The 19081-nt window shown below is 37.6% G+C and overlaps 2 protein-coding genes across 2 annotated transcripts; both read left to right on the top strand.

Moving 5' to 3' along the window:
- Positions 1–9425: 9425 nt before the first annotated feature.
- Positions 9426–12705, top strand: LOC130914036 (beta-microseminoprotein-like). The gene is made up of 4 exons (XM_057833092.1): positions 9426–9500; positions 9620–9704; positions 12251–12356; positions 12444–12705. The coding sequence occupies exons 1-4, from the start codon at positions 9498–9500 to the stop codon at positions 12571–12573; spliced, it is 324 nt and encodes a 107-aa protein (XP_057689075.1). The 5' UTR covers positions 9426–9497; the 3' UTR covers positions 12574–12705.
- Positions 12706–17830: 5125 nt separating this feature from the next.
- On the top strand, positions 17831–18808 carry LOC130912820 (beta-microseminoprotein-like). Its single transcript, XM_057830887.1, has 4 exons — positions 17831–17932; positions 18049–18133; positions 18242–18347; positions 18432–18808. Exons 1-4 carry the CDS (start codon positions 17837–17839, stop codon positions 18559–18561), a joined length of 417 nt encoding a protein of 138 aa, XP_057686870.1. The 5' UTR covers positions 17831–17836; the 3' UTR covers positions 18562–18808.
- The last annotated feature ends 273 nt before the right edge of the window (positions 18809–19081 follow it).

The raw sequence follows: 19081 nt of genomic DNA on the forward strand, positions 1-19081 counted from the left end.
ATTTCCCGATCCGATTGCTTTTTTTTGCTCCCGTTTCAATTCCAATCATTCCCGATAATTTTTCCCGATCATATACATTTTTGCAATGCATTAAGAAAAAAATGAATAAAACTCGGACGAATATGTACATTCAATATACAGTACATTCAATATACAGTACTGTATTTGTTTATTATGACAATAAATCCTCAAGATGGCATTTACATTATTAACATTCTTTCTGTGAGAGGGATCCACGGATAGAAAGACTTGTGACTGTGTATATTGTGACTAAATATTGCCATCTAGTGTATTTGTTGAGCTTTCAGTAAATGATGCTGTAGACATGCCCAAATGCATGATGGGAAGTGGAACCATTACTGTGCACAGTGCTACCAATGGATATATCTTCTCTACGTTGGGAAATAACACATGGTGTTAAGAAAAAGATCAATTGCTACCTTGCTTCCCCACATTGCTTCCCATGATATTTCTAATCGCAGGGAGAGGGATTGTAAGGCTTTAGCCAATTAAATAAAGGTTCCAAAGGCTGCCAAAATTCACTCTACTCATTATACGCTGCCTTTTATCTCTCTCTATATATGTAAAACGGCGCCATTACAGATTGAGCGCGCCAATGCGTGAGTGGGTCGTGCAGCGCATGTATTAATTGCGTTAAATTTATTAACATGATACATTTTTTAAAAAATTAATTACCGCCGTTATCGGGATAAATTTGATAACCCTAACTGAAGCCTAAACTAAAGACTCTGGTTGAGTGTAACATATTATGTCAAACGTTAAATACAATTAGAAAACGATTTAATTAAAAAATATATATATATTAAAAAAAGGCATGGCCGATATTTTTTTGCCGATTCCGATACTTTGAAAATGACGTGATCAGGACGCCGATCAATCGGGACATCTCTAATAATAACAACAACAGAATTTATTCAATATGCCGAAAAAGAAGTATGATGAAGCATTTGCCTATTAAAACCCACCCCCCTTTTCTCAATTATCAGTATGTCCCATTACTAGTCCTCATATTAACAAAAGAAATAAAGTAAATAACCATATACATAAGATAAACACAAAATAAAAAGGACCTAGCCAATAACAGTTTTGTGAAAACACCCTGTAATTAAACCCCTTCCTCTTCCCTATACCCTGTGAAAACCATGTGCTTATGTGAATGCTCATATTTCAGTCCCATTAACAGCATTCAATCCATTCGTCTATTGCTGTTAATGGCAGCCAGTGGGTCGACTGAGTTGACCAAAAAGAAACTGGTCTGGCCCACATGAGATCTAATTGTCATGAAAATGGGCCACTAACCAGTTTAACACCTCTGATTTAGAGGAAACGGTTAAAGTCATGCAGAAAATGTTTCAGGATATAATAACATAGGAAACCAATCCCACCAAATGCAGTTACTTTTTTTTATTTACTTGATTTAAAATGAAATTCAGCTTTCAATGAAACTGAATGATCCTAGAATCTTTGAATCTTTGACTTCATAAAATTGTCAAAAACATTGTACTGATTGTGATCTCTACAGTATTGATTTAAAGATAGGCCGAAAACAAGGTTTACGCCTTTTGACTTCACCATGTTTACCGTCATTCCAAAGGTTCTTCCATTGTCCTTCACTGCAATACGTTATAAGACTAGACGCCAGACTGTGTTGAGACTAGACATGTGCCGGTTACCGGTTTCACGGTTTACCGTGGTGTGAAAACGTCGCGGTTTCAAAACCACTAAAATTTTCCGTCAAACCTTAGTACGGTATTCGCTATTTTTCATGTGCCAAAATGCAGCCGAAGTGGCTTGGTGCGGCAGCGCTCACCCTTCCCGTTTGTTGCCGTGAGTGTCAGTGACGCTATTCTGCTAAACAGCAAACCCAAAAACAAACCCTCCAAACACAAGGCGTACTTTTCTTCAATTTATTGAGCTCTCAAATCGTGGTGAAATATACAAATGAATACATTTAAAACGTTATACAATTGTATTTTTCCACATGTGAGTAGGTTCAACAAGATAGCAGTAGCACCATGAAAAAGGTCGCCAAAAACAAAACACACATTTTCCTTTCAAATTCAATATACAAACTAACTAAAACTTACAAAGACGAATGTTAGCCTAGGCTAAGCTGGGAGAGCAGCTTTGTCGACGTTTCATGTCTCACAGCCGCTGAGTGAGAAACAAGCTTAAATGAAGGAGGGAGAGAAAAAAATAATTATCGCGTCAAAGATCGCTAACTGCGAAAGGAGGTCTCACTCCTCACTTTTTGTTTCAGATGAAACCTTTCCTCAACATATTTACATTTTAACTAACTTATAAAACTAACTTACACATCTTTAACTAACTTATTAACTTATGAATTATTTGTTCTTTTTAACACAAAGGCATGACATCATGTAGAAGAGTTGACACAGTGGCTGAAAATGGCGAAATTGCAGCTTCTCCCCCTCAAAAAAAGTCATACAGTATATATTTTTAATTTTATTTAGAAGTGTTTTTACTTTTTTATAGCAATTATTTTGTTCTTGCTCTAATATTGAGCAACTTGAGCTGTGGCTGTGGGTATCGTCTAGGTTCTATTTATTTTAATTTTATATCAAATATTTGTTATTTTTTGTTAGTTTATTTATTACATTAATTTATTTTCACATGATATTCATGTTCCAATTTGCAAATATGTTCTGAAAAAAAAACTGTTCAATGGAAAAAAGTTTTTTTTTTTTTTTTAAACCCATACATCTCAAAATTTTGGAGCTATAATTGCAATACCATGATACCGTGAAACCGCGGTATTTTTGCTCACGGTTATCATACCGTCAAAATCTCATACCGGCACATGCCTAGTTGAGACGAACTGCAAAAATGGTAAGGTGAATTTGTGTTGGTCTTTTTTAAATCGGGCCACTGTTTGCTTTCCTTCTTAACAATTACAAAGAGTTCTGTTACAAAGATGTTCAATAAATGTTTTCTGTTGTTGCTTTTAGAGAGGATACTTGTCTTTGGCCTTCGTAGTATGTGCCCTGCTGCCAATGTCATATGGATTTTGCTCCGTTAGGGAGCCAATGCCAGGTAAAGACAGTACACATTTTTTTTTGTTTTATATACTGCAAATATAACATAATCAGGGGTGAAAGTGGGCTGGAACGGTCCGGAACTCTGTTCCGGTAAAAGATTTGGGGCTGGAACTGCCCGAAACGCTGCTTTGATCCCGAAAATATGACGGCAACTGTCCGATCACGATTTTTTTTAAAAATTGCCAGTTGCCACACACGCATTTCCAAGAAGAAAAAAAATGTCAGATTTACATACACAGGTGTTAACAACAAGCCTAATAAAGTGCTTGTGTAACATAATCCGTTTCCTCAGATGTGTAGTATGTATTTGTTCCACGTCATTCTCCCCAAAGGCTCCATCGCTCTCTGTGTATCTGGTCCTTGCACCTTTTGGCCATTCGTTTTTCCTTCTAATTTTGGAAAATAAGCCAAATTCTGTTGTTGTTTTTTTTTGTATGTGTTAACAAAAAATGAGAAACTAGGCACAAAACAAAATACGTCCAATATTAGTGGTGTCCACTACATTGGCTTTTACAATGAGCCATGATCCGGAACACGATGTTCTTCTTCTTATAAATTAGTATTATGCTGCTGTAGTAGGGTCTTGTTCGACTTGTTGAAAAAGAACATCGTCTTCCGAGACAAGCGAGTGGAATGGAGCTATTTATTAGTATCTATCGATCTTATCTATTGTGGCGAGTGACGTGAGGAAGAACGACAGGAGATGATCTCTTTCTTAACACCCTGTATTGAACACAACACAGAGAAGATATACCATTTGCAGCCACCACTGCCAGTCATGGTTGTCCAAAAATGTTAATGCCTTCTTGTGGATTTGTTATAATAAACAAATACAGTACTTATGTACAGTATGTTGAATGTATATATACATCTTATCTTTCCATTCCAACAATAATTTACACAAAAATATGGCGTATTTTAGAGATGGTTTGAATTGAGATTTATTTTACGATTAATTAATTTTCAAGCTGTGATTAACTCGATAAAACATTTTAATCGTTTGACAGCCCTAGTTCAGACAAAAAAATGAATATCTTGATACTCAAAATAGGCTGTCATAACGTGAAGCATTTGTAAGACCTGTTATTTTATTGTGTGTTATAGGTATAACTCTGCCAAAAGCAGTTTTCTTTGCATTTCGGTGGTTTTGGGGGGTTTGACCCCAACCCCTTAAAAAAAAAAAAAAAAAAAACAACAACAACAACGTAATTTTCGCACTATAAGGCGCACCTGACTGTAAGCCGCCACCCACCAAATTAGGCACGAAAATGGCATTTGTTCATACAAAAGCCGTACTGGACAATAAGCCGCAGCTGTCCTCACTGTATTTTGGGATTTTTACACCAAAAGATATTAACTGGTAACACTTTATTTGACAGTGGCATCGTACGACTGTCATTAAACCAAATGAAGCTTTGAACCAATTGGCTGCAAAGCTTCATTGCTTCACCAAGCTTCATTTGGGGAGACAATCAACCTCTGCTGCCATCTGCTGTCAAAACGGTTTTTGTCCAACATGCCTCCTAGCATGCATTGCAGCGCTACAAATTTAAATAACAATCAAAATTCATGTTTTGTGTTAATTATTTCTTCAGTGACTGTTCCAGTTGTTTCATTAATTGCTAGTTATGATATTTGGTAACACTTAATTTGCAAGTGGTGCCATAACACTGTCATTAGACAATTATAATTATGACATGACACTGTCATGAGCATTAATGAATGTTTATAACAGATGTCACTTAGTGTTATCCGGCCAAAACCAGATGACACTTAATGACATCTACCATAAGCATTCAGTAATGCCCATGATAGTGTCATGTCATAATTATGATGGTCATGTCTTATGACACCCCGTCAAATAAAGTGTTACCTATTAACCCAAATAAATCAACAAATAAGCCGCACTGCATTATTAGCCGCAGGATTCATCAAGAAGAGAAAAAGTAGTGGCTTATAGTCCGAAAATTACGGTATGTCAGGGTGTTCCGGCAAGAAATTCCAGCCACTTTCACCCCTGTATATAATATAAATACTGTGAGTTTTTTGTTTTTGTTTTTAACTGTCATCATTCTTCGTACCTGTGAAGGGGAAACACAATGCTACGATGAGGTTGATAACAAATGGCACCCAGTTGGATCAAATTGGAGAAACAGTGAGTGCATGGATTGTACTTGCGACGGTTGCTGTACTGCGTAAGTTTGCCAATCATACTTTTTACAGGATTTTAACCTCTGTAACATCTACAGTTGTCAACAGTGTATTCTGTTCCTTATGTGCAGGTATAGCATTCCAAGACAATTTCCTGACGACTGCGTGTCTGTGTTTGACAAAGTGGCATGTGAATACAAAGTGCACAAGAGAGATGATCCTTCTGTTGAGTGTCCAATTTTTGGTTCAGTAGGAAAGTGATGCAGCAGTCACATTTCTCACTGACCCCTTTAAAAAAATGCATAATTGTATTTTTTAAAATGCAGGGAGGAACTCAACCAAACTTACGAAAGGGGGAAATGAATTGTCAAATGAATAAAGCCTGCAACAGTTTTTTTGTCTCTTTGCATTCAATTGACACATAACATAACGTAACTACGCATGTACTGGTATGATTCTGACGGTATGATGACCTTAATCAAAGATATCACTGTTTCACGGTATTACGGTATTGCAATAACAGCTCTAAAATGTGTTATTTTGAGATGTCTGGGTTAAAATTTTTTTTTTTTTTCCCATTGAACAAATTTTTATTTTAAAACAACATGTTAACAAATAGGAACATAGGTATAATATTAAGTTTAAAAAAATAATGAAATATTTTAAGTAAAATAAAAATAAATGCAGTCCTTCAGATGAGACTAAACCTTCAGCCACAGATCAACACTGTTATCAGAACAAAAATAATTGAATTTTTGTCCAATTCCCATATTTCTTTTACCACCGCTAGACACACTAAACAGTTAACTCTCGTAGCTGGTGGGAAACGTTCATAGCAACGTCTACCAACCTTTAATTTTGTATAAAGCGACGGGTCGTCACGTGAATGCAAAATCATATTGGAGGCATTGCCTCCTCTGGCAGCCACCCTCCGTAAACATGTTTTACATGTCGATTGACCCTTTTCTGTAGCCGAAGTATTCCCATACCAACGACTGTTTTCTTCGATGGGGGAAAAGTTCAGGTGTTTCTCACCTCCTCCAGCCATCGTGTAGCACAGCTGACTCTCTGACTCACTGAGCAACGACCGGAGGGGGAGAGGTAAGTAAACCCTGCGACTGCAAGCAAGAGATTTCTATCTTTGGGACTATACCTAATACAGTAAGAATGGTTTGATGGAAAATTTTAGTGGTTTTGAAACCGTGAAGTTTTCATACCACGGTATACCTTGAAACCGGTAACCAGCTCATGTCTATAAATCAGAAGAGTAAAGTTACTCCTTACACAAAGGAGCAGATACTGATCCGACTGTGGATTTAAGGACCTTTTACGGCCCTGCCTCGCTCTCCTGGAGTAACTACCTGTCTCCTGGAATCTACTCCAGGCCACCAGGTTGCTCCTTAGACTGTCCAGGAGCTCATTGATGCCCTGGTCCAGATCTGGGGGGAGTTAGATCCGTTATCTTAATAGAAGCATGCCCCGATTTTGTCAGGCATGCTTACAAGCACATGGAGGCCACACAATCTACTGAGAATCATTTTAAGTTGACATTTTGGCAAAATAGACCAGTTTGCTCCATAATTTTTTCACTGTCATTTTTGGAGTGTCTTTGATTCCACCCCCCTTGTAGGATGATTATTTTCATTTCTATCAAATTATGTGATATCATCGAAAACAATGAAACACTACTACATTTTAATATAAAAGTTTCATTGCTAATCAGTATTAAGCTCGTATTGAAATATTTTGGCATTGGTATTAATTAATAAATAATCCCGTTAGCTCTCCTGTCGCTTTACGTAGTTTTACGTAAATGTTTACGTAATAGTGAATTGGAATACTATTGTGCATCTCCTGAGTCTATATTTTAGAATTTGCTTCATAAATAAGGAAATCCTTCATCTTCTGGCTCATCTACATCAAATTATAATCAATTGAAGGATTTATATTTTCCTTAATTACCTTTATTGTTTCATGGAATTCAATTGTCACACCAATTTTTTAAACTAAATGTAAACTGTCAAGCAAAACCAAGAGGATATTTTTTTACACTAACTGTTCGATTATAATTGGTACATTATTTAATAGTCTGGTACATCTATTGCCTGAGGACAGTCTTCTGATGACAGGCTGTGGGATTTGTGATAGCTGAAACTTCACGTCCCTGGAGGGAAAAGCCAAAAGGAAAAGAAGATGTGTGTATATTATATATACACTGTATATATCCCCAACCTTGTCATTTTGATTTGAATTATATCTGACATGATGAGTCCAACAACTTGTCTGACAGACCTTGAACGTTAATGTTCTACAACCAGAAAACAAATATTGACAGTGCAGGATTAAATTATGGGAAGAACTTTGATTCTTGTTTTCAGTTAACACCTCTGACATTGGCAAATTAAATTCCAACAGATGCTTCACTGAGCTTCACCTTAACCATATGTGAAACCACCAGCTCCCTGTGTGGGAGCTGTGCACCTCTCTCAGCCCGGGGGTAGGGTGGGGTGGGGCACATACGCGGAGTTTAAGAGGGGCCGGGGCGGGGGCAGGACCCCCCCCCCCCCCCCGATGCTGAAAAGTGTCATTGCGTGTAATTGACTTTCCTATAAATGATTTTAAAATTAAGAGTTTTCCAGTAAAATATTGTCTATAAAAGTTGTAAAGCAAAAAACAAACAACAAAAATGAATGAAATGAACAAAAAAAAAGATATTTTTATAATGGTTCAAAATTATTTTTTGAACATATCATGCGACGAGCATCTTAGACGGTCATTTGCTATGCTTAGCCAAAACCATCCGAGGACCAAAGAGGGAAGATGGATATACAGTACGTATTTTTTTCAAAATAAGAAAAAAAAAAGTTTTTTTTTTTTTTTTTTTTTAAGATGGATGGGCCATGTTTTAAAACCTCGTCGATAACTACATCACCAGACCACGGAAATCAAGCAAATCAGTGCAGCGCAGTGGCTCTGCCCAGGGGGTACAATTTTTGACGGGGGTAACTACATTGGCACGACACCGGGGGGGGGCATATTCAGTTTTGTTAATTTTGTCTCTGGTGTCCTCCGACAGCTCTTTGGTCTTGGCCATAGTGGAGTTTGGAGTGTGACTGACTGAGTTTGTGGACAGGTGTCTTTTATACCGATAATGAGTTAAAACAGGTGTCATTAATACAGGTAACGAGTGGAGCCTCGTTCGACCTCGTTAGAAGAAGTTAGACCTCTTTGACAGCCAGAAATCTTGTTTTGTTTGTAGGTGACCAAATACTTATTTTCCACTCTAATTTGGAAATAAATTCTTTAAAAATCAAACAACGTGATTTTCTGGTTGTTTTTTTCCACATTCTGTCTCTCATGGTTGAGGTTTACCCATATTGACAATTACAGGCCTCTCTAATCTTTTCAAGTCGGAGAACTTGCACAATTGGTGGTTGACTAAATACTTATTTGCCCCACTGTATCTCTTCTCAGACTTGTCAATACAGTAGCCAGGCTGATTGGTGTGTCAACAGGTACAAGCCAGAGTGTGATCGTTAATAAATTATTGATTATTTATGTGCGGCCTGGTAGTAGATGTGCCTCAGGTTGGGTACTGTCAGGAATGTGTGACGTCAGATATTCTCAGGGTTTTTTGGAGAGTATCGCGAGAGGTTACGAACAGGAAGTAACGTGTGCACAGAGATTTATCGGAGGTGGATTAAAATCGCTTGGAGAGAACCCAAAGACTGTTTATTTCGTTCTTAAACACATTACAGGTACCACTGATCTAGTTTCACTTTTTTTCTTTACTCTTTTATATGGCACTCATTTAACTCATGGGCTGCCACTAACAGCGCGAGACGTCCAATACATTTTAACTGGGAGAGGTTGGCAGCGAATGATCACCAGTCAAAATAGATTGGGCATCTAGCACCATCAATGGCATTAAAAAGCGAGCATCATCACAGCCAGTCCACATAGTGTGAAGGAATTTGAAATCTATCGTTGTCAATGGCGGACAATGGGTTGAAAACGATGGGATCAACTTTAAAGTGTCACTTGGGGGCATGCATTTTGTTTTTAATCATCAAAGTCTAATAAGAATTGTTAAAAACATTGTACTGAATGTGATCGTTCCTGTATTGATTTAAACATGGGTCCACTACAAGGTTTACGCCTTTTGATTTCACCATGTTTACCGTCATTCCAAAGGTTCTTCCATTGTCCTCCACTGCAATACGTTATAAGACTAGACGCCAGACTGTGTTGAGACGAACTGCAAAAATGGTAAGGTGAATTTGTGTTGGTCTTTTTTAAATCGGGCCATTGTTTACTTTCCTTCTTAACAATTACAAAGAGTTCTGTTAAAAAGATGTTCAATAAATGTTTTCTGTTGTTGCTTTTAGAGAGGATACTTGTCTTTGGCCTTCGTAGTATGTGCCCTGCTGCCAATGTCATATGGATTTTGCTCTGTTAGGGAGCCAATGCCAGGTAAAGACAGTACACATTTTTTTTTGTTTTATATACTGCAAATATAACATAATCAGGGGTGAAAGTGGGCTGGAACGGTCCGGAACTCTCTTCCGGTAAAAGATTTGGGGCCGGAACTGCCCAAAACGCTGCTTTGATCCCGAAAATATGACGGCAACTGTCCAATCACAATAAAAAAATAAAAATTGCCAGTTGCCACACACGCATTTCCAAGAAGAAAAAAAAATCTACTAATGTCAGATTTACATACACAGGTGTTAACAACAAGCCTAATAAAGTGCTTGTGTAACATAATCTGTTTCCTCAGATGTGTAGTATGTATTTGTTCCACGTCATTCTCCCCAAAGGCTCCATCGCTCTCTGTGTATCTGGTCCTTGCACCTTTTGGCCATTCGTTTTTCCTTCTAATTTTGGAAAATAAGCCAAATTCTGTTGTTGTTTTTTTATATGTGTTAACAAAAAATGAGAAATTAGGCACAAAACAAAATACGTCCAATATTAGTGGTTTCCACGACACTGGCTTTTACAATGAGCCATGATCCGGAACACGATGTTCTTCTTCTTATAAATTAGTATTATGCTGCTGTAGTAGGGTCTTGTTCGACTTGTTGAAAAAGAACATCGTCTTCCGAGACAAGCGAGTGGAATGGAGCTATTTATTAGTATCTATCGATCTTATCTATTGTGGCGAGTGACGTGAGGAAGAACGACAGGAGATGATCTCTTTCTTAACACCCTGTATTGAACACAACACAGAGAAGATATACCATTTGCAGCCACCACTGCCAGTCATGGTTGTCCAACTTCCCATCATGCATTTGGGCAGAACAGTTAAGTCGCTACAGTATAATTTACTGAAAGCACAACAGAAATAATAATCCTATCTCTCAAAAAAAAATAATGTTCACAAAAAGAAAATCGTTCAATGCAAAGAGAACTGGCATTCCCAATCAAAATAGCTATGCAAAATAATAATCAGACTTTGGTCAAACTCTATTCATACATTTCGTTTAGCTCAACAAATACACTAGATGGAAATATTTTGTCACAATATACAAATGATCAGAGGTCTCTTACATTGTGAAGTCAACACTGGCGAGCTATTAGTTTAGTTTTTACAAATTTTATTCAAACGAAAACATACAGAGGGGTTTTAATATAAAATTACTATAACTTGTAATCAAAAATATCTTTAAAGAATTACAAGTCATTCTATCCGTGGATCCCTTGTACAGAAAGAATGTTAAAAATGTTAATGCCTTCTTGTGGATTTGTTATAATAAACAAATACAGTACTTATGTACAGTATGTTGAATGTATGTATACGTCTTATCTTTCCATTCCAACAATAATTTACAGAAAAATATGGCATATTTTAGAGATGGTTTGAATTACGGTTAATTACGATTAATTAATTTTTAAGCTGTGATTAACTCGATAAAAATTTTTAATCGTTTGACAGCCCTAGTTCAGACAAAAAAATGAATATCTTGATACTCAAAATAGGCTGTCATAACGTGAAGCATGTGTAAGACCTGTTATTTTATTGTGTGTTATAGGTATAACTCTGCCAAAAGCAGTTTTCTTGGCATTTCGGTGGTTTTGGGGGGTTTGACCCCAACCCCTTAAAAAAAAAAAAAAAAAAAAAAAAACAACAACAACGTAATTTTCGCACTATAAGGCGCACCTGACTGTAAGCCGCCACCCACCAAATTAGGCACGAAAATGGCATTTGTTCATACAAAAGCCGTACTGGACAATAAGCCGCAGCTGTCCTCACTGTATTTTGGGATTTTTACACCAAAAGATATTAACTGGTAACACTTTATTTGACAGTGGCATCGTATGACTGTCATTAAACCAAATGAAGCTTTGAACCAATTGGCTGCAAAGCTTCATTGCTTCACCAAGCTTCATTTGGGGAGACAATCAACCTCTGCTGCCATCTGCTGTCAAAACGGTTTTTGTCCAACATGCCTCCTAGCATGCATTGCAGCGCTACAAATTTAAATAACAATCAAAATTCATGTTTTGTGTTAATTATTTCTTAAGTGACTGTTCCAGTTGTTTCATTAATTGCTAGTTATGAAATTTGGGAACACTTAACTTGCAAGTGGTGCCATAACACTGTCATTAGACAATTATAATTATGACATGACACTGTCATGAGCATTAATGAATGTTTATAACAGATGTCACTTAGTGTTATCCGGCCAAAACCAGATGACACTTAATGACATCTACCATAAGCATTCAGTAATGCCCATGATAGTGTCATGTCATAATTATGATGGTCATGTCTTATGACACCCCGTCAAATAAAGTGTTACCTATTAACCCAAATAAATCAACAAATAAGCCGCACTGCATTATTAGCCGCAGGATTCATCAAGAAGAGAAAAAGTAGTGGCTTATAGTCCGAAAATTACGGTATGTCAGGGTGTTCCGGCAAGAAATTCCAGCCACTTTCACCTCTGTATATAATATAAATACTGTGAGTTTTTTGTTTTTGTTTTTAACTGTCATCATTCTTCGTACCTGTGAAGGTGAAACACAATGCTACGATGAGGTTGATAACAAATGGCACCCAGTTGGATCAAATTGGAGAAACAGTGAGTGCATGGATTGTACTTGCGACGGTTGCTGTACTGCGTAAGTTTGCCAATCATACTTTTTACAGGTTTTTAACCTCTGTAACATCTACAGTTGTCAACAGTGTATTCTGTTCCTTATGTGCAGGTATAGCATTCCAAGACAATTTCCTGACGACTGCGTGTCTGTGTTTGACAAAGTGGCATGTGAATACAAAGTGCACAAGAGAGATGATCCTTCTGTTGAGTGTCCAATTTTTGGTTCAGTAGGAAAGTGATGCAGCAGTCACATTTCTCACTGACCCCTTTAAAAAAATGCATAATTGTATTTTTTAAAATGCAGGGAGGAACTCAACCAAACTTACGAAAGGGGGAAATGAATTGTCAAATGAATAAAGCCTGCAACAGTTTTTTTGTCTCTTTGCATTCAGTTGACACATAACATAACGTAACTACGCATGTACTGGTATGATTCTGACGGTATGATGACCTTAATCAAAGATATCACTGTTTCACGGTATTACGGTATTGCAATAACAGCTCTAAAATGTGTTATTTTGAGATGTCTGGGTTAAAAAAAAAAATTTTTTTTCCCATTGAACAGATTTTTATTTTTTTATTTTAAAACAACATGTTAACAAATAGGAACATAAGTAAAATATCAAGTTAAAATATAATATATTATAAAAATATTTTAAGTAAAATAAAAATAAATGCAGTCCTTCAGATGAGACTAAACCTTCAGCCACAGCTCAACACTATTATAACAAAAATAATTGAATTATTGTCCAATTTCCATATTTGTTTTACCACCGCTAGACACACTAAACAGTTAACTCTCGTAGCTGGTGGGAAACGTTCATAGCAACGTTTACCAACCTTTAATTTTGTATAAAGCGACGGGTCGTCACGTGAATGCAAAATCATATTTGAGGCATTGCCTCCTCTGGCAGCCACCCTCCGCAAACATGTTTTACATGTCGGTTGACCCTTTTCTGTAGCCGAAGTATTCCCATACGAACGACTGTTTTCTTCGATGGGGGAAAAGTTCAGGTGTTTCACCTCCTCCAGCCATCGTGTAGCACAGCTGACTCTCTGACTCACTGAGCAACGACCGGAGGGGGAGAGGTAAGTAAGCCCTGCGGCCGCAAGCAAGGGATTTCTACCTTTGGGACAATACCGTAGGAACGGTATGATGGAAAATTTTAGTGGTTTTGAAACCTTGAAGTTTTCATACAATGGTATACCTTGAAACCGGTAACCAGCTCATTTCTATAAATCAGAAGAGTAAAGTTACTCCTTACACAAAGGAGCAGATACTGATCCGACTGTGGATTTAAGGACCTTTTAAGGCCCTGTCTAGCTCTCCTGGAGTAACTACCTGTCTCCTGGAATCTCCTCCAGGCCACCAGGTTGCTCCTTAGACGGTCCAGGAGCTCATTGATGCCCTGGTCCAGATCTGGGGGGAGTTAGATCCGTCATCTTAATAGGAGCATGCCCCGATGTTGTCAGGCATGCTTACAAGCACATAGAGGCCACACAATCTACTGAGAATCATTTTAAATTGACATTTTGGCAAAATAGACCAGTTTGCTCCATAATTTTTTCACTGTCATTTTTGGGGTGTCTTTGATTCCACCCCCCTTGTAGGATGATTATTTTCATTTCTATCAAATTATGTGATATCATCGAAAACAATGAAACACTACTACATTTTAATATAAAAAAGTTTCATTGCTAATCAGTATTAAGATCGTATTGAAATATTTTGGCATTGGTGTTAATAAATAATCCCGTTAGCTCCCGTCGCTTTACGTAGTTTTACGTAAGTGACTTAAGGGGGAATTGGAATACTACTGTGCATCTCCTGAGTCTATATTTTAGAATTTGCTTCATAAATAAGGAAATCCTTCATCTTTTGGCTCGTCTACATCAAATTATAATCAGTTGAAGGATTTATTTTTTTCCTTTATTACCTTTCTTATTGTTTCATGTAATTCAATTGTCACACCAATTTTTTAAACTAAATGTAAACTGTCAAGCAAAACCAAGAGGATATTTTTTTTACACCAACTGTTCGATTATAATTGGTACATTATTTAATAGTCTGGTACATCTATTGCCTGAGGACAGTCTTCTGATGACAGGCTGTGGGATTTGTGATAGCTGAAACTTCACGTCCCTGGAAGAAAAAGCTAAAAGGAAAAGAAGATGTGCCAGATAGCCAGAACCTTGTCGTTTTGATTTGAATTATATCTGACATGATGAGTCCAACAACTTGTCTGACAGACCTTGAACGTTAATGTTCTACAACCAGAACACAAATATTGACAGTGCAGGATTAAATTATCGGAAGAACTTTGATTCTTGTTTTCAGTAAACACCTCTGACATTGGCAAATTAAATTCCAGAGAGCAAAGAGCACGCATGGAAGACGAAACCCAAGAATGTTGATGAACTCTGGGAGGCAGGCAAGACTGCTTTCTTTGATGTTCCTGATGACTTCATCACTGAATTGTATGAATCCTTGCCGAACCGCATGGATGCAGTCCTTCAAGCCCATGGAAACCATACAAAATATTAAGTTGGGATCTCACAGCACCACTACTTAATTGGCTTATGTTATGCAACCTATTTTTGTATTTGAAGTACATTTTTTTGTTCAATTTTGGCACATCTTTCATTAGGCAACAAAACTTCTGTCTTGCCAAAATTTGACCTTTTTTGTCTTCATTAAATGATAAATCTTTTTTCAGTGAAACAAGTATATTTTTGTACATTCAACATCATTTGGGAGGGTCTTAGCTTTCATATGAGCCATTTCTGAAACCAATTGAATAATTAAAAGTCAGGTTAATAGCAATTGTTTCTACAATATGAATAAGCGACAAGACTTTTGTCAGGGACTGTAGAGGGCGACGTCAGCATACAGTGGGGCAAATAAGTATTTAGTCAACCACTAATTGTGCAAGTTCTCCCACTTGAAAATGTTAGAGAGGCCTGTAACTGTCAACATGGGTAAACCTCAACCATGAGAGACAGAATGTGGGAAAAAAACCAGAAAATCATATTTTGATTTTTAAAGAATTTATTTACAAATCATGGTGGAAGCATGTTTCCACCCCCATGCTTCACATTGGGTACGGTGTTCTTCGGATGCAATTCAGTATTCTTTCTCCTCCAAACACGAGAACCTGTGTTTCTACCAAAAAGTTCTCTTTTGGTTTCATCTGATCATAACACATTCTCCCAGTCCTCTTCTGGATCATCCAAATGCTCTCTAGCGAACTGCAGATGGGCCTGGACGTGTACTGGCTTCAGCAGCAGAGGGACACGTCTGGCAGTGCAGGATTTAAGTCCCTGGCGGCGCATTGTGTTACTGATAGTAGCCTTTGTTACTGTGGTCCCAGCTCTCTGTAGGTCATTCACTAGGTCCCACCGTGTGGTTCTGGGATTTTTGCTCACCGTTCTTGTTATCATTTTGACGCCACGGGGTAAGATCTTGCATGGAGCCCCAGATCGAGGGAGATTATCAGTGGTCTTGTATGTCTTTCATTTTCTAATAATTGCTCCCACAGTTGATTTCTTTACACCAAGCGTTTTACCTATTGCAGATTCAGTCTTTCCAGCCTGGTGCAGGTCTACAATTTTGTCTCTGGTGTCCTTCGACCGCTCTTTGGTCTTGGCCATAGTGGAGTTTGGAGTGTGGCTGACTGAGATTGTGGACAGTGTCGTTTATACTGATAATGAGTTAAAACAGGTGTCATTAATACAGGTAACGAGTGGAGCCTCGTTAGACCTCTTTGACAGCCAGAAATCTTGTTTGTTTGTAGGTGACCAAATACTTATTTTCCACTCTAATTTGGAAATAAATTCTTTAAAAATCAAACAATGTGATTTTCCCCCCCCCACGTACTGTCTCTCATGGTTGAGGTTTACCCATATTGACAATTACAGGCCTCTCTAATCTTTTCAAGTAGGAGAACTTGCACAATTGGTGGTTGACTAAATACTTATTTGCCCCACTGTATAATTTTACAGATTTTTTCCCCCTTGTCAGTTCATGGTTATGTTCATGTCAGTGTCCCCCTGGACCAATTCTTAGGTTGCTCCGTCTTTAAAAAAAAAAAAAATAATAATAATATAGGGACTTGCACTGCGTTGCATTACCATAATGCACATAATCCAAACAATGATCCAAATGAGGGACGGTTAGCTTGACTTCGCTGTTCCTTGTGGAGGCTGGCCTGACCACAGTAGTAGTTTTGCGGGTTAGCAAGTTCACAGTTCAATGTTATGCTAACTCTGATGCAGGTCAGACTTTCAGCAGCAAAATTAGTGATGTTTTCCCCACCTCCACAACATTGACATCTTTTTACATTACATTACTGAAAAAAACTGCTAATATCCCTCCTTTTCAAAGGGGGAGGAGGAAGCGGCATGTTGTCGACATAAATCTGTCGACGCTGTGTGAGTGTGCGTGCGTGTTGGACCGGCACGTTAAGCAAGTGAAAAGGGATAAATATAAGTCTGAAAATAATGAAATACAGTAATGCCTCGCTACTAAGCACTTCAAACTTCGCGCCCTCGGTCCATCGCAGATTTTTTTCAATTAAAAAAAAGAAAAATACAGACGAGCCGATTGCGTAGTCTCACTCTCGCTCCCTCCCTCCCTCTCCCTGCTCTTTCTTCGTCAGCCCGTGCACTGGAGTTGCTTATTAAAGTTAAGAATGTTGCCTCGTTAAACCTCGTTAGAAGAAGTTAGACCTCTTTGACAGCCAGAAATCTTGTTTTGTTTGTAGGTGACCAAATACTTATTTTCCACTCTAATTTGGAAATAAATTCTTTAAAAATCAAACAATGTGATTTTCTGTTTTTTTTTCTCCACATTCTGTCTCTCATGGTTGAGGTTTACCCATATTGACAATTACAGGCCTCTCTAATCTTTTCAAGTCGGACAACTTGCACAATTGGTGGTTGACTAAATACCTATTTGCCTCACTGTATCTCTTCTCAGACTTGTCAATACAGTAGCCAGGCTGATTGGTGTGTTAACAGGTACAGGCCAGAGTGTGATCGTTAATAAATTATTGATTATTTATGTGCGGCCTGGTAGTAGATGTGCCTCAGGTTGGTTACCACTGATATAGTTTCACTTTTTTTCTTTACTCTTTTATATGGCACTCATTTAACTCATGGGGTGCCACTAACAGTGCGAGACGTCCAAACTGGGAGAGGTTGGCAGCGAATGATCACCAGTCAAAATAGATTGGGCGTCTAGCACCATCAATGCCATTAAAAAGCGAGCATTATCACAGCCAGACCACACAGTGTGAGGGAATTTGAATTCTATCGTTGTCAATAGCGGACAATGAGTTAAAAACGATGGGATCAACTTTAAAGTGTCACTTGGGGGCATGCATTTTGTTTTTATTCATCAAAGTCTAATAAGAATTGTTAAAAACATTGTACTGAATGTGATCTTTACTGTATTGATTTAAACATAGGTCCACTACAAGGTTTACGCCTCCTAATTACACCATGTTTACTATCATTTCAAAGGTTCTTCCAGTGTCTTTCACTGCAATACCTTATGAGACTAGACGCCAGACTCTGTTGAGATCTAGTGCAAAAATGGTAAGGTTAATTCATGTTTGTCTTTTCTAAATTTATATTGCTGTTTGCTTTTCTTCTTAACAATTAGTGTTCTGATAAAAATACGTTAAATAAATGTTTTCTTGTCTTGATTTTAGAGAAGATACTTGTCTTTGGCCTTCGTAGTTTGTGCCATGCTACCGTCGTCATATGGATTTTGCACTGCTAAGGTGCAAGATCAAGGTAACGACAATACTTATTTGTTGGTTTTGTTAATAAAATTACAGTTATATTAGAAAAAGAGCTTTGTTGTTTTGTTTGAAAATGTCATCATTCTTCGTACCTGTGAAGGTAAAACACACTGCTTCGATGAGGTAGATAACAAATGGCACCCAGTTGGATCAACGTGGATAAACAGTGAGTCCATGGATTGTTCTTGCAGCAGATGTTGTACAGTGTAAGTTGGTGAATCATACTTTTTACAGGCTTTTAACCTCTTAAACTGGAGCTGTCAACAGTGTATTCTGCTCCTTATTTGCAGGTATGCCATTCCCAGAAATTTTCCTGACGACTGTGTGTCTGTGTTTGACAATGTGGCATGTGTATACAAAGTGCACAAGAGGGATGATCCTTCTGTTGAGTGTCCATTTCTTGGTGCAGTAGGAAAGTGATGCAACAGGGACATCTCTTATTGGCCTCTTTTTTTAAATCTAAGGAGGAACTCGACCAAACATATGAAAGAGGGAAATGTGACACACTGATGAATTGTCAAATGAATGAAACATGAAGTCTTATGTCTCTGCATTCATTTTCCCCCCTGATGTAATATAAATCAGAAAGATAATAATCTTCAACTCATAGCTTCATTCAAATAAAATCTTTTATAAATTTCAAAGTGCTGTTACATATAGTTTTACCAATAATCCATGATGTACACTGCTGAAAAAAAAAAAAAATAGAACACTTTGAAAACACATCAGATCTAAACACGTGGGAAATGGTCTTCAATATCTTTCCTGATAAAAAGTAGGTCATGTATTAGTTACAATATGATGCCACATAATTTGATAGAAATGAAAATAATCACTCTATAGTAGTGGGAAATTAAAAGACACCCCGAAAATGGAAGTGAAAAAAAAAATGCAGCAGACAGGTCCGTTTTGCCAAAATGTCATTGTAGCAAATCAAAAT

Source organism: Corythoichthys intestinalis, chromosome 3, assembly GCF_030265065.1.
Source record: "Corythoichthys intestinalis isolate RoL2023-P3 chromosome 3, ASM3026506v1, whole genome shotgun sequence".
Lineage (NCBI taxonomy): Eukaryota > Metazoa > Chordata > Actinopteri > Syngnathiformes > Syngnathidae > Corythoichthys > Corythoichthys intestinalis.